The 14,818-nt window shown below is 39.7% G+C and overlaps 1 protein-coding gene and 1 long non-coding RNA gene across 2 annotated transcripts in view; both read left to right on the top strand.

Annotated features, from left to right (window-relative positions):
* The first annotated feature begins 4,383 nt into the window (after positions 1–4,383).
* Positions 4,384–10,649, top strand: LOC140932292 (soluble guanylate cyclase 88E-like). Its single transcript, XM_073381916.1, has 6 exons — positions 4,384–5,217; positions 6,384–6,619; positions 8,445–8,574; positions 8,880–9,029; positions 9,647–9,793; positions 10,467–10,649. The coding sequence occupies exons 1-6, from the start codon at positions 4,423–4,425 to the stop codon at positions 10,647–10,649; spliced, it is 1,641 nt and encodes a 546-aa protein (XP_073238017.1). The 5' UTR covers positions 4,384–4,422.
* Positions 10,650–11,284: 635 nt separating this feature from the next.
* LOC140922075 (uncharacterized) overlaps positions 11,285–14,818 on the top strand; it is a 3,790-nt gene continuing 256 nt past the window's right edge. Inside the window, exons 1-3 of the long non-coding RNA XR_012164068.1 lie at positions 11,285–11,385; positions 14,325–14,414; positions 14,552–14,818. The exon at positions 14,552–14,818 is cut by the window's right edge and continues 256 nt beyond it. This is a non-coding gene — a long non-coding RNA (uncharacterized lncRNA). The remainder of the gene's footprint in view (positions 11,386–14,324; positions 14,415–14,551) is intronic.

Genomic DNA, 14,818 nt, shown 5'->3' with positions numbered 1-14,818 from the left:
GGAGGATAGAATGTTCGTGGTGAAAGCTTACAGTAAACTTTCACCACGAGCCGATTCCGTCCTCTCGACTAGCTGCCGCTGGGTCTCCGAGGGTGATAAGACACCGTTACCGTGGTTGCTGTCTATGTGAATGATAATCCAAACTTTAACTTTGAAAAAGGAAATATATCTCTTACTAGTAAAAGTCTTTCAGACCATTCAATAAACTCGCAGTTTACATTTGATGAGGTCTTCAGCCATAGAATGGCCGCCGTGACGTCATGTAAAAACACTGTAGCTCCAATGGAGCGTTTTCACATGACGTCAAAGCGGCCATATTGGTGTTCCAAAACAATGAAACGGCGGCCATGTTTGTGTTCCGAACTAATTCTCTCCATACGACAGTTATATCCAAGCTGGCTAAACACGTCGTGGTTGCTAATAGCTAAACCACTGCTGCTCAAACTGATTTCGTTTTCCATTTTTCAGAGTTTTTAGCATCGGTCCCTTGAGTCAAGGAAAGCTCAAATTTCAAAAAAGTACTAGTTGTATTTTTTTGGCCTCAAAAACTTTCTTTTAAGTTGCCCATAGTTTTGGAAATAGATTTTGACAAAAGTGATAACGCTTGTAACGTGCATGGTATAAGACTTTTTAACTGAAGTCGACGAACAAATCGACGATTTTGGACTTTGAAATTTGCCATTTTTTCATCGAAAGAAATATCTCCAAGATATTACATTTTTGTTCAAACTGAGTAAATCACCATTTAAAATGTGTACAATTTTGTACTTTTCTGACAAAGTTATTTGTTGCTCGCCCTTAAATTGATGAAGATTGATTTGATTCTTAAAACGACACACGGCCGTCTGGCCTGTAAAACAACCAGCCCCGCGTACGTCTAAAATAATTATCGGATCGGAGTAAAAATCACATTAATGTTAATAACTTACCTGGTACCACTTTGCGAATTTTTTTGAGAATTTTCGATTTTTCACTAATGTAGACCTCCGGCAGATATTTTACTGACATCCGCTCTTCATACGTCCAAAAACCACCTTTTATTCCCTCTCTTAACACGAAGATCAAGAAGATGGTTGATTTTCATCATTCTCAAATCATTGGGTATTTTAACTTTTTGTATTCGCTTTCAACAGGAGCTCATAACTTACGTCCGGAGCGAGTAACGCCCAATACTTGGCCTATGTTACAGCGTTTTTACAGACAAGTTTATTTTTAGACACATTCTAGGGCACTTTTTCCCGCGAAAATATAATAGAATCTCCACCATGTCGATGAGCGTTTTCGAAGTATAACATATCAAAAATGAAAACTAAAAGTTATTAAAAGGCAAAAAATATCGTCCGTGAAAACGTCGTGACACAAGTGCATGGAAGTTGCTCGCTCCAGGTTATGGGCTCCTGCTTTTAAGGGCAATAAATTTAATTTTTGTGTCTCAAGGAAAGTGTACGTGTCTGGTTCGATTGTGAGCATCAGTATGATGCCGGTTTTCAATAGGTTGTATTTTGATTTTTGTTAAAAAGTACCCGGAGTTTACTGCAGAGCCAATTAAGTCAGCGTATGCAAATATCGGCTTCGTTCCTTGGCTCGCATGCATGATTAACTGACTCCCAATGAGCCAAGAGTTTGTTCTCACTGAAGTTCATGACTATTTTAAGTACTTCCACAAAAAAAGCAAACACCATTATTGCAAGAGATACTAGAATTCTATCATACTGAACCTCTTAGACGCGTTTTCAGAATTTACAGGTACTGTTGTTATATTGTTATATTTTATTTTTTCGCATTCTTTTAAGAGCGGAAATGGTGGCTATGGGGCGTAAACAAAAGAGGTTGCTAAAAAAAGTTAGGTAACTTTTTCGTCACTAAAAGCAGAGAAGTCAGAAAGTATCAAGAATTGGTCATTTTATCGAGATAGAGGAGGCTACGTTTTTTGTAATCACCTTTTAAGTCTTTGTCTGTGCTTAGCGTTAATTGAAAGAAATGAATGATACAATTAAGCGGCTTTTCGTCTTGCCAGAGGCGATCGCCTTTTTATAGTGTTTAAGTAGAGATACTTTAAGAGACAAGTCTAATAGGTCACATTTATGTCCAAGCCGTCCAGAAACGACTAAGAAGAGTCAGTGTTTTATCTTTTATTCACAAAATTCTGCTTTTTCCAATGCTTTCGTCAACTTTTTTTCCTCCTTGAACTTTTATGCTTCACATTTTTTTCACCAGTCGACTTCAACGCATTCTAACGCGTTAAATGCCTCTAGACGACTTTATCATCTCTAGCATAAGAACGGCCATTGTGTCTTCTGTAACATTAGGGAAGTGGAAGACAGGTGTTAATATATGAAAGAAACTATCAGGCAGTCACTCATTAGCATGAACGAATGCCTTCATTAGTATACAGGAAGGCACGTAATTTACCGGTTAGACTTAATTAAGGAAACGACGTCATAGGTAGATATTTACTAAGACAATAAAAATATTAATATAGGAGAGGCAAACGGAAGGCATGGCAAGGTAAAAACAATTATCCGTACAGTTAACTCCCTCGAAGACAGATACTTTGGGTCCGGCATGACTAAATGTCCCTTTTAAGAGAGATATCCATCTTACAGAGAGTTAAAGAAAGGAAGTAAAGAAAGGCAGCTAGGGACCAACTCTGAGTGTCTATTTTACCAAGGTATTCTTCACTTTTGGAATTTTCTGGAGAGTTTGTGGTTTTCTGTACGTTCATAAATGAAATTGAGTGATTTTCACTTAAAATTTAATTGAACGATGTGTTTTGAGACTTAAATCAAAATGATGAGACATCATGTTCTTCTCAAAAGGTATCAATGAAGGTTTTATTTTTCTACAGACAACAACCACGATCGCTTAAATTATATTACCAAAAATTTTATGCCAATAAATACATTATGCAATAACTAAACATTTTGAAGACATATTAAAAAGGTAGTAATATTCGCAGTCTCCAAGACAATTGCCCAAGAGTGTAGTACATTACTTACTCGCGTTATCATTTCTGCAAGTTATATGCTTCGATATTCTTGAAATTACGAACGAGGGTGTAATCAGGTGCTTTGCTTAAACAGTTTTACAATAGAGTACTAAAGTTATGACGTCATAAAAATGAAATTTCTGAAATTATGGGATTTGTCAGGATATTCTGAAAGAACAATGTCAAAGAGGCCTACTTGCCAAAAATGAGCATTTGGGGGCAAATTGTCTCTGAGATCGTAGCCCAGTTATACTCAGAAAACTCCATACAAACCCTTCTAATTTTTTTTTGGGTCGACCCAAAAAAAATTTAGAAGGGTTTGTATGGAGTTTTGTAAGCATAACTGGGCTACGATCTCAGAGACAATTTGCCCCCAATGCTCATTTTTGGCAAGTAGACCTCTTTGACATTGTTCTTTCAGAATATTCTGACAAATCCCATAATTTCAGAAATTTCAGTTTTATGACGTCACACTTTAGTACTCCGTACAATAGGGAAAATGTGCGACCTGTGGTGAGTTATCTTTCATGTCATTAAATATTCACATTATTTAATTAATATTCAAGCTATGATTTTAAGTCATCAATCACATTTTATTGACATGTTTTTGCTTCATTGCGTACCGTAATTTAAGGGGCTGTGTCACGGTTGCCTAGTTTCGTGTTTCTTACAATCACGCCATTTTCCATTTGCGTGTCTCGCGCGTTTTGCTCGACGGACCAAGTAAAAAGAGAGACTGCTCGTAGTCTATACTTGCTATGGAACTAGAGACATTACCTGTGAATGACAAATATGTCTCCCAAGCATTGTATCAAACGCTACAAACAACAAAATAGAATTTTGAAAAACTTTTACGCTAACAAGTTCCCAAAAACCACAATTTCAATCCGTTTTAATCTTCCTCCAGTTTGTCCATCCGCTTCTCCTTTTGCCTCCTCTGCTGTGTCATTTATACCTTCTTTTCATGTTTTCAGCTGTTATTTTGATGTTTCACGCAGTTTAGTTGCGGTCCCAGCTCTTAAATGAATTTGGCTTAATTTCGTGACGCATCTCCGTTAAATTTACCTTTCCTATAACCTGGACCTTAATTTTCGATGTATGTTAGTGCCTATGTAGATTCTCGAGCGTGCTCTGTGAGGCAGTTCGAATTATGTAGCCAGACTAATATGCCCTTCGCAGCTAGTTATTCACGCAGTGCAAAACTACCATGCTGGGGACCAAGGGTTGCCCTGCGACAAGACAAACGGCTCAGTTATATCATTTAAAATCGTGGTAATTTGCTTTGTTTTTTCTTGCCCCAGTGCGTCTCAGCTGTTTCTCTCCTGCATAGAGAGTTATAGAGGTTTTGTGAATGCCAAGCTGTAAAGTGCTTATTTTCTTTTTTCAACAGAGTGTTGCTTAGGTCCTCGCAAGACTTTTTCTACTAAACCAAAATGTACGGGATTCTTCTGGAAAGTGTCCAGCATTTCCTTACGGAGAAATTCGGTGAGGCTAAATGGAACGAGATTCGAGAGCGTGCTGGAATATGCAATCACATGTTTATTACGCATAAGCAATACAGTGAAAGCTCGATGACGAAAATTGCTGACACTGCCGCCGAAATACTCGGAGAAGAGACTGACATGTTAAGTGACGACTTTATGCAATATTTTGGCACTTGTTTCGTGAAATTCTTTAGTCACTATGGATACGATCGTGTCATCAAAGTAAGCGGCCGCTGCCTCCGAGATTTTCTGATAGGAATTGACAGCTTACACGAGCACATGCGCTTCGGTTATCCACAGCTTCAGTCCCCGAGTTTCTTTTGTGAGGAAGAAACAAGCTCTGGGCTAATTTTGCACTACATTTCCAAACGGAAGGGGTTTATGTTCTACGTGGTTGGTCAAATCAAAGAAATCGCGTCTCAGTTCTATAACATGGACGTGGATGTAAAAGTTCTAGGCAACGAAGTCGTCAATAATACAACTCACGTTGTCTACCGCTTGGGTTTTGACAATTCTGGGTACAAACCTCCGGCTCCAGACTTACTATCCATTAAGAGCCAGCAAGGTATCAACGTGAAGATTTTTTTCAGTATATTTCCTTTCAGTTTTGCCTTGTCGCAAGATATGACAATCAATATGGCTGGACACGGAATTATAGCTTCTGTGGGAAATCGTATCATCGGAAACGACATCAGAGAGTTTTTCATTATGAGAAGACCACAAGCCGAGTTCACATGGGAAACGGTTAGTATGATAAAATGGTGTGTTGTTTGCCGCAAAAGCACACATTTAAAAGAGGCCTGTCACTTTGAATAAGATTCTGAGGCCATTACCGGTACCCTATACCCAGAGTAGCTAATTTAAAATAAAACATATGATTGACATCGCTTTGTTTCCCCCTGAAGTCGATGAAGAGTTAGTTCCTGAGTTCTTGAACGAGATCGAGAGTTCTTTTTCAGTTTACAATTGAGCTACTTACAGTGCGGATACTCAAACCAGGACACTTCTAAGAATTAAGATTGTCCAATCACAACGTTTTCTGAAAACAAAAGTTTTTTGCAAACGGACCAATAATATTAAGTTTAAAGATTTCAACGGTTGCATAGTTGAACCTAGAATTTTACTGGTCCGTTTGCAAACAAAAAAAAAAGGAGAGTAAGAATTGAGAATCCTTTGTTTTCAGAAAACGTTGTGATTAGACAATCTTCTTTTAAGAGTGACGGTTTTAAGAGCCCCACAGTAGCCTGCGTTGCAGGCGCTTGGTAAAAGTGGGCGCAAGAAAGAACGAGCGCGCGAGAGAGAGGCACACGAGTGCCCCTTTCTCCCTTTCGCGCGCCCGTTCTTTCTTGGGCCTGCTACGCACGTTATCCCCACTGTAAACACAGTTTGGGAGGAAGTTGACAAAAAAAAAATTAATGGACACACCTGGGACTCGAACTCGGAACCTCCCGTAACTACTGACCCTGCTTATCCTTCATCGTTCCTAACTGGCCATAGAAAATTCACGAAGCCCTTCGACAAAGGTCACAGCGTATCTTTAGGGTCGTTTCTAGTCGCGCCAGCAAATCTGCATTCTTTCAGACCAATAGACCCTTCCATTGCTTTTTCAACGTTTGACCAGGACGAGATAGCAAAAATCCGTCCACGCAGCGGGAAAGAACGTGTGTAAATTAGTAAAGTTGCTAAGTTTGAATGAGATTTGTTAAAAACTAACGAACAGACGTTTGTATACGTGCCCCCCCCCCCCCCCCGACCGAAACCCTTTGGACGCATCACCTTTAAACTTGGGAAGTCACCATATTTCAAGGCCCTCTTTCAAGCAGTTTCGGTGGATATTCGTTTACTGCTTTTTATCCAAAAAGTTGAAAATGGAAAGGTCTATTAATTGTGGAGTTCTCCCTCACTCTTAGTTTACGACGAGGCAAGTGGTGTTTGAGTTGACCTGTACTCTACCAATCTTACACCCTTCCACCCCCGCGAACGTCAACTCCATCCAGTCCTCACTGGATTTCAAAAACGGAAACACCGACTTCGAGGAAAATGAAAATCCGGCGCAGCAGATGCCCCACAAACCACAGCTTCATCTACGGGGAATCATGAAGTACATAAGCTCATGGAATAAAGTGATCTACATTTGCTCTCCATTGTATGTTATTGAATTTACAGTCGACTCCCGATAACTCGAACCCTCGCTAACTCGAATCAGACTCGGTTTCCCCTGGATTTCCTTCACACATTTGCTGTAATTTTACCCTCGATTAACTCGAACCATGTTTTGAGCGCTTAAAGTCGGGAAAAAAAAAACATTGTACTGGCGTCCGAAACATTGAATTTTGAATTTACCATTGACGTGTTGTAGGCTTATAGCTTTGTTTGGCACAAATCTACATGAAATAACTTTTATTCTCGAAATAGTTAAACGCACACTCTATTTAGGCTATGTTTTATTACTTTACGTTCTGATTTATATTCTAGAAGCATGATTTCATTTTAACTTGACATTTTTACAGTTAAATGTGATTAAAATGTTCACTGCACAGTCAAAACTGGTTTTTCCCTTACTTCCGGCTATTTGCTTCGAGGTACCGATAACTCGAATTTTTTTCGATTTCCCTTGAAGGTTCAAGTCATCGGGAGTTGACTGTATATCGTTTGTTATGGTTAATAGAATTTGTTTATCTATGCATCCAAGAAATTTTTTACCATAACTGAGCGATATCTCACGCGCTGATTGGTCGAAAGCTCATGTTCGACAAGAGTACAGGCCATCGAAATGACGTGATTGTGGCGCAAGTTTGTTTTTATCTTTTTCGCGTGGCGATTATCCGAGAATTTCAACGGAAGTGGACTCCAAAACCGTCAATGCTATGGTAAAAAACAAAACAATTTTCCATGGTCTGTACTCTCATCGACCAACGAAATGACGTCAAAGTGTCAAAACTTTGCAGTGAAACCACTACATGTACTTACGTCTGCCCTTTCCTGTACGCGGACGTGAAGTGTCACACTTACTAGGTTGAAGTTCAAGTATTTGCACAAAATACACAGTAACTTTGATATTTAGAAGTTCTTCAATCTTGCCTCGCAATTCGGCCCCATGTAGTTGTTCTTTTTGTATTGCGAACTGTATTTACCGTAGATTTCTGATTACTCACTTTCTTGCAATAAAGCTGTGGGCAAGAATTCACTTGCAGATAGGAGATAAATCGTCGCCACTCTTTCTCTATTTGTACGTCAGCTTTGACCAACAGTTTGTGCAGCGGGTTCTGTGGTCACGATTGACTTTAAACTTGCAGATATAAAACTAGAGAGCTCTGAGGCTTATTTGTTGAAGTTAGAGAAAAATTTGTAGTAGGGTTTCGAAGTTATTGAAATTTTTTTGTAAAAAATGCGATTTTAAAAATATGCCGATCTCTCAAACGCTTTTAAACCAGTCCTACAAGAAAATAAATAACATTTTCTTAAATTTCTACCATTCTTTTTTAAGGATGCAAAAAAATCATAGAAATCAGTTAAATCGTTCCTGCCCAAAAACGCGATTCAAAAACTTAACCAAGGCATGTATAAAGAGGTTCGGGCCAACTTGACTACAACCTTTTGTAAATACAGATTCAGACTGCTTTGCTGAAATAAGGAGTTGACCATTTGACTTTTGAGAGGTTGGGATATGGGTGATTTGGTTTGGGTGAGAACTGTTCATCCCCACACCTCTAGAGATAGATTAGCTTGTGAGCAAGCTCTTTATAGATTTTTCCTCGACATATGACGGTGAAAGATTTTTTCCAGCATTATCCGCCATGAGAGAGATGTTTTTTCAGTGAAGAATATTCGCCCCCCCCCCTCCCCCAACCCTCCCTCATAAGTCAAATGGTCGACCTTTTACGTGCCAAATAATTTGCCTAAGAATTAATGTATCTTGTTGGAGGTTGGCTCTTGGACGTCGCTAAAATATACTGCATATCTTTCAACAGAATCGGAGGTACTGAAGAAATGATGCGCCTTGGTCTGTACATGAACGATCTAAGTTTGCACGACATGTCACGCGAGATGGTGCTCTCTGGGATAAAACCAATGCATCAACTAGAGAAGACCTTGGAAAAGGTATCAGAACTTAGCCCAACAAGTACTTTTAGGGGACAGCTCGTTGGCTTTTCAAGACTTATTTCCTTTTTCAGCTTTGATTGATAAATGTCCTGAACATTCTGGTACGTTCTTATTTCATTTGGCGATAAAATAAACGTGGATTATGTTCGGGGCGCTATTTCGTGTGGCACACTCTTTTACCATGAATTTGAGTAGACTTATGAAGTAGAGTACTGTAGAAAGTCATAAGAGGATATTTACATAACAGAAACTGAAAAATAAATTCGGTTCCTTATGATCTCTTCTCTTTTCTCTTTGATCAGGAATTCGAAAAAGGAAAGGCCTTAGAAGAAAACATGGAAAATTTGGCGTTGATGAGAAAAAAAATTGAAGAGTTGCACTGTAGAAAGATGGGGAAAGCCATCGCCGATAGATTGAGACTTGGTGGTGGTAAGGTTGTGGAAACCTGTGAGGTATGTTGCTAACTCTAAGATGTGCCAACAGAATCCCCTAATACTAAGGACCTGCGCTGCTAAGCAGTTCTCTTATGTTGAACTGTTTATTCTACTCAAGAAAAAACCTAATAAAATCGTTGGAAATAAGGGGGATCTAGAATAATAAAAATAATTCATATTTGGCTCGTAAGCAAAAGAGTGTAAAACAAAATTTGAGATTCAGGGATGAGTAACTTATTGCCTATTCTTTTCAGCCTCGGAGCCATTCAAATATAGTCTAAATTTATTCATAACAATAATTTTATACTTCGAGTACATTCATTCCAAACGTAAAAAACTACAATATGTTTATCCTCTATCAGAAACGCCAATTGAGGAAACTATTCAGCGTAAATTCGTCACAAATTCGCCAATTTCCTTCATTTTAAGTTTTTGACCACGTGACATGTCACGTGACCATTAATATACGTTAACCACAAGGAGACCTGAAGATCCACATTAAGGAAAAGTTTCATCTCGTTAAAGGCATCCCAGCTACATTTTCTGAACACGTGTCCTTTGATCCAGGCTTCAAACCCCTTGAGAAATGTTTTTGCACGGTTCACGGTGATTTATCTCCTTACTTTGATTTGTAGAATTTTGAGAGTGTCACGGTTATGTTCAGCTACATGGATGGCTTTGAAAGCATCTGCTCACAGGTCGGAGCTATGGAAATTGTGAGCCTGGTAAACAACATGTTTGCCATATTCGGCAAACTGGCAGAGAAGCACGATGTCTATGAGGTAGTCGAGTGATTAAAGAGGGGAAACATCCGGTTCTATTTTCAGACCTTTAAAACCTGATTCATTTCACTGCTATGCATAGCCTGTGCATACAGATAAGTGTTCTACAAAAGGAACGATCGAACGGTGAATAGGAGAACAAAGAAAAGAGATCTGTGAGAAAAAAATTAAATAATGGTTACAATATAACCCTTATATTTCTAAAAATACCCGTCAGTCTCACCACATTCGCTCTAGTGTCTACTCAGTTAAGGAATGGGATACTTCTGAAAGGTTGTTCAAAGGCACCACAGTGAAGGATTACAAAGTTAAAGGGGCTTACACAAGTACCTACTAACAAAGCAGGAAAATTTAGTGATGCCTTCACTGCTGCAAGTACATCTACAGGCATGTTTATACCCCGTGACAGTACCCCCTTTACAGGTCTAGAGGGTAGAAATGCTGGAGTAAACGAAAGAATCCCAACTGGCCGGGTCCAAACCAGCTGGCTATTTACAAACGTGACCGAAGACCTGAGCGCAGGACTACAGAGAGCAATCCAGCAAACGATCAGGAAAGGACTTGTACGCCTGGCCTCCGGATTACAAGTCCAGCGCCCTAACTTCTCCACCATGCCGCTCTCTAATAACGACTAGAAATAGTACAGATTAACTGGAGACTGGTTAATTTGCAGGTTGAAACCTCGGGTGATGCAATGTACATGACTGTCAGTGGTGCGCCAGTGAAGAACATGCGTCATGCTGAAGCAGCCTCAGCAATGGCACTTGATATGCTAGAGGGCGTCAAGCTTATCAAAAATCCTGCCGATAAAAAGCCTATGACAGTCTCCATTGGTAAGCAGTCAACCAAATCATAGTGTAGCATTTGCGATTTGCTTTTTTTCAGTTGAAGTTGTAAAACCCATGTCGGAATGATTGTCCCAGTCCATCGAACATACGGTCAATATATTTGAAAGCAACCAGTATTTTAGGCAAGTAATCACTTCCAGTTGGTATTTATATCTGATGAATCCAGAAAAAGTTGATAGACCTCTTAGTTAACCACATACACGGTCCGCTGAAATCAAAACATATTTTTCAACAATAAAATAAAAATATCAGAATAGCATTTCTGGGTCATCGAAGGCGTTATACCCCCATCCCCCCTTGGAAATACATTGCAGTACGCACATGCACTGCACCATCGTAAAGAGTGATGTAATTAAAGAAAAATGTCAATAGTGATTTGTGCGGCATGACCCAAAATAATGTAAATGATGGTGGTGAAACATTTCGTCCACATAACTTGTTTTCGTTTTGGTTGCTTGTTTTCAAGATTTTCTCGCGAAGTATTGGAATTGTTTGGTTTTGTTTGTTTTAATAATGGTCTCCTGCTTCACTTTACGCAGTATTCAGTTTTAGCATTTGAAACAGTAAGTTTTGGATAAATGATACGTTCTTATTTCTCTTGAAGTCTAAATTTCACCTTTATCCTCCTTGCCAGGCATGCATTCGGGTCCTGTCGCGGCAGGATTAGTTGGTAAGAGGAGACCACAGTACTGCTTATTTGGCGACACAGTTAACATTGCCTCACGGCTCAGGTCAACATCACTGGTATGGTATAAATGAAGACCAAAAATGTTTGTAATTTATTATATTCATTTTGAAATCACTGGTGATCCCTGCAATCTAATTGGCTCTTAGTGGTGTGATTTATTCACGAATAACTATTTTTTGCTTTAAATCACTTCCCTTCTAAACCGCGTCATTCATCTTCTAAATAACGTCATTTCTGTTTTAAATCGCACCATTTTCGCTCTATGTTGCAGCATTTCTGTTTCGGGTATAAAATGAGATTTAAAAGCCTTTTTGATCCCGCTTTTCAACAAACCGGCTACTTGGTCAAATAAATGTTGGTATTGATTTAATACTTGTGATTTCAAATCGAACTCGCGCTGCGCGCTCGTCCAATTTCAAAATCACGCGTATGATTTCAGACCAAATTGCACTCCACTCAGCTCAATTACCATTGCTAATAGACCAGGTCCCGGTTGTTCAAACGTTGGATAGTGCTGTCCACCGGATAAAAATCTATCCAGTGGATAACGCAATTGTTTTCCCAAATACTTATCCACTGGAGAGTGATTTATCCAGTGGATAGCGCTATCCAACGTTTGAACAACCAGGGCCAGACATCATAGCAAAGCCTCCGCGCGCTTGAAGCGCCAGCAGCAGAGCCCCATCACTTAAAAATTGGAAACCTATGAGATGTGAGAAAATTTGGTCATGAAGTCAGCTCACGCCAATGCGCCCGCCCTTCCGCCCATACCGACTCCGGGGGAGGGGGAGGGCAGACGATGTAAGGGTGGGAAATGTAGTCCCAGACATGCACTTTGCGTTTGTCTTGGCGAAAAGTTAAGCAGTTTAGAGACAACCACTGGAGTTACTCCAGTAAAAACCTCGAAGTTTCTCATGTTTGACTTTAACTACAAATTCTTTCAAAAATACATTTTAGGGCTGCAGTTTAGCTTGGTAACGCTTTTTGTGAGCTTTTAGTCTCAGGATTGTTTAGTAATTACTGAAACTTTAAGTTGGATTTTTAGTTTTAAGCATTTCGTGTTCCTTCACCGCCGCTGCGAAATGAAATATGGGGCAATTAAGATTCTTCAGTTGTTCAGAGATCGTTTGTTTGTTTGGATTTTTTATTTAGGAAAGCTTCGCATAAAGTGAATAGGATTATGGATGGTTGTGTTTAAATTTTGATAAGTAAATCATGGAAAACTACTAGTATGCACTGCCACTTAATGAGGGCTTTTCGCCATTTTTTTGGTTTAAAATGATCAGTGACTCATGTCATAGCGAGTCTCATCCTCACCTCAAGGTGTTTAGTACCTTTCTGTTTTTCGATTTTGGATGATAAAAAGAAAAACAAAAGGTTGAGTTTGATCGTCCGGGTGAACGTAGTCCTGAACAGGACTGTTGTTGTTGACAGTGACTGACGTTTCGACAACCTGTGCGATATTCATCTTCAGAGTCAAAGTGAGTTGTATCACGTCAGTTGATGGTATTATACTCTGGTTATTGATCTGATTGGTCAATTATGTCGCGATGTTATTGGTCGTCTGTCAGTTATCCGTGATGTTATTGGCTATGAAGACTCGTAATCAGTGATTGGTGCGTTTCGATCCGTCTACTGTCACAGTTAAACAGTCGTCTATTGTTAGTCAAATTGTCAGTTCTCCAGTTGTTCTCTCGTAGTTAGTTTTGCTTGATCTCGTCAATAAGTCGTTTGTACGGCACTGGTAACTGTTGGCTACGATTCAGTGTCGTTTGTTCTAAGTTAGTAAACCAGCTTTCTAAAGTAAGATGTTGATAGTAGTCTGTAGAATACGTTATACATGTCGCAGAGTCCCAGTCAATTTGATGTTTTGTCTTTAAATAGTGCTCAGCAATGTGATTGTTGACGTCACCATTCCTCGTTGCGCGCTTGTTTTCGGTCAGTCGCGTGCTTCGGTTTCTGCCGGTTTCACCAATGTAAGAAGCCTGGCAGTCGCAGCATTTGATATTGTATACTGCTCCCTGTCTGTTCTCCGGTTTGTCTTTGTCCTTGACATTAGTAAGCAGTCGCCGTAAAGTGGTTATCGGTTTGTGCGCAACACGTATATTGTAAGGTTGTAATATACGTGCAATAGTTTCAGAGGTGCCTTTGATGTACGGTATAGTCGTTGTCGTAACAGGGCCAGAGTTGGTCTAAGAGTTGGAATCAGTGTTACTGTGAGTGTTCCGTCTAACAAAGTCCGTGTTGTAATTGTTCTTGCTAAAAACGTTGTTAAGATAATCAGTCTCGTCTTGTAGGCTGTCAGGTGAGTCGCAAACTAGTTGCGCTCGTCTCGTCAGAGTCCGGATAGTAGTAGCCTTGTGAGAGGTCGGGTTGTACGAAGACTGGTCTAGTAATCGGTCGGTATGTGTCGGTTTTCTGTAAATAGTCGTTTTTAGTTTGTTGTTGTCGCGAGTGACCAAGCAGTCTAGAAAAGGTATCTTACCATTTCCTTCGATCTCCTTGGTGAACTGTATGTCCGCGTTCTGTCTGTTAAGGTGTTCGTGAAAATCGTCGATTCCGTCTTTGTGTACGGCGGTGAATGTGTCGTCAACGTAACGTAACCAAAGAGGTACAGTTCGCGTGTAGGTAGCTAGGGCTTGTTCCTCGATGTTTTGCATGAAAATTTCTGCTACAACAACAGAAACTGGAGAGCCCATAGCTGTACCGTGTAACTGTTTGTAGTGTTTGCCGTTGTACTGAAAGTACGTCGAAGTCAAACAGAGGTCAAACAGAGACGAAACATCAAATTGACTGGTACTCTGCGACATGTATAACGTATTATACAGACTACTATCAACGTCTTACTTTAGAAAGCTGGTTTACTAACTTAGAATAAGCGCCACTGAATCGTAGCCAACAGTTACCAGCGCCGTAGAAACGACTTATTGACATTATCAAGCAAAACTAACTACGAGAGAACAAAGACATCTAAAAGCTCGAAATTTTCTTTCAGCCAATGAGAGTGCAAATAAGTGAGGCAACAAAGAAGTGTTTGGAAAATACCGATTTTAAAGGGGACTACCGAGGAATTGTAGAGCTAAAGGTATGGTGCAAACGGTATTATGTGCATATTGTTCCTGTAGCGTGCAAAACGTTGAATTTCTATACGAGCAAATTTCCATGTATCATATTACCATTTACAGTTGTTGATTATCATTTCTTTGTCTCTTTCGTAAACAGGGAAAAGGCAAGACACGAACTTACTGGTTGAATGATCAAAGAGGCTAGACGGACATTACTACTTTTTCAGCTAACCAAGTGGATCGCAGGTTTTACAAACTTATTATAGCGACAGAGTACTGTTTCTGTGAGACCTACGATCCGAGGACGTCGCTTCAAAAGTGAATTCGAGTTTTTTCACTCTAATCGCAAATATTCCAGCTCACTACGTAAGGAAACTCTCCTGGAGTTGAATTCCTTATAAAAAGTCCAAGCTCTATAATACGG

The sequence above is a fragment of the Porites lutea genome, chromosome 1, assembly GCF_958299795.1.
Source record: "Porites lutea chromosome 1, jaPorLute2.1, whole genome shotgun sequence".
NCBI classification, from domain to species: domain Eukaryota; kingdom Metazoa; phylum Cnidaria; class Anthozoa; order Scleractinia; family Poritidae; genus Porites; species Porites lutea.
This window is presented reverse-complemented; position numbering and strand designations above follow the sequence as displayed.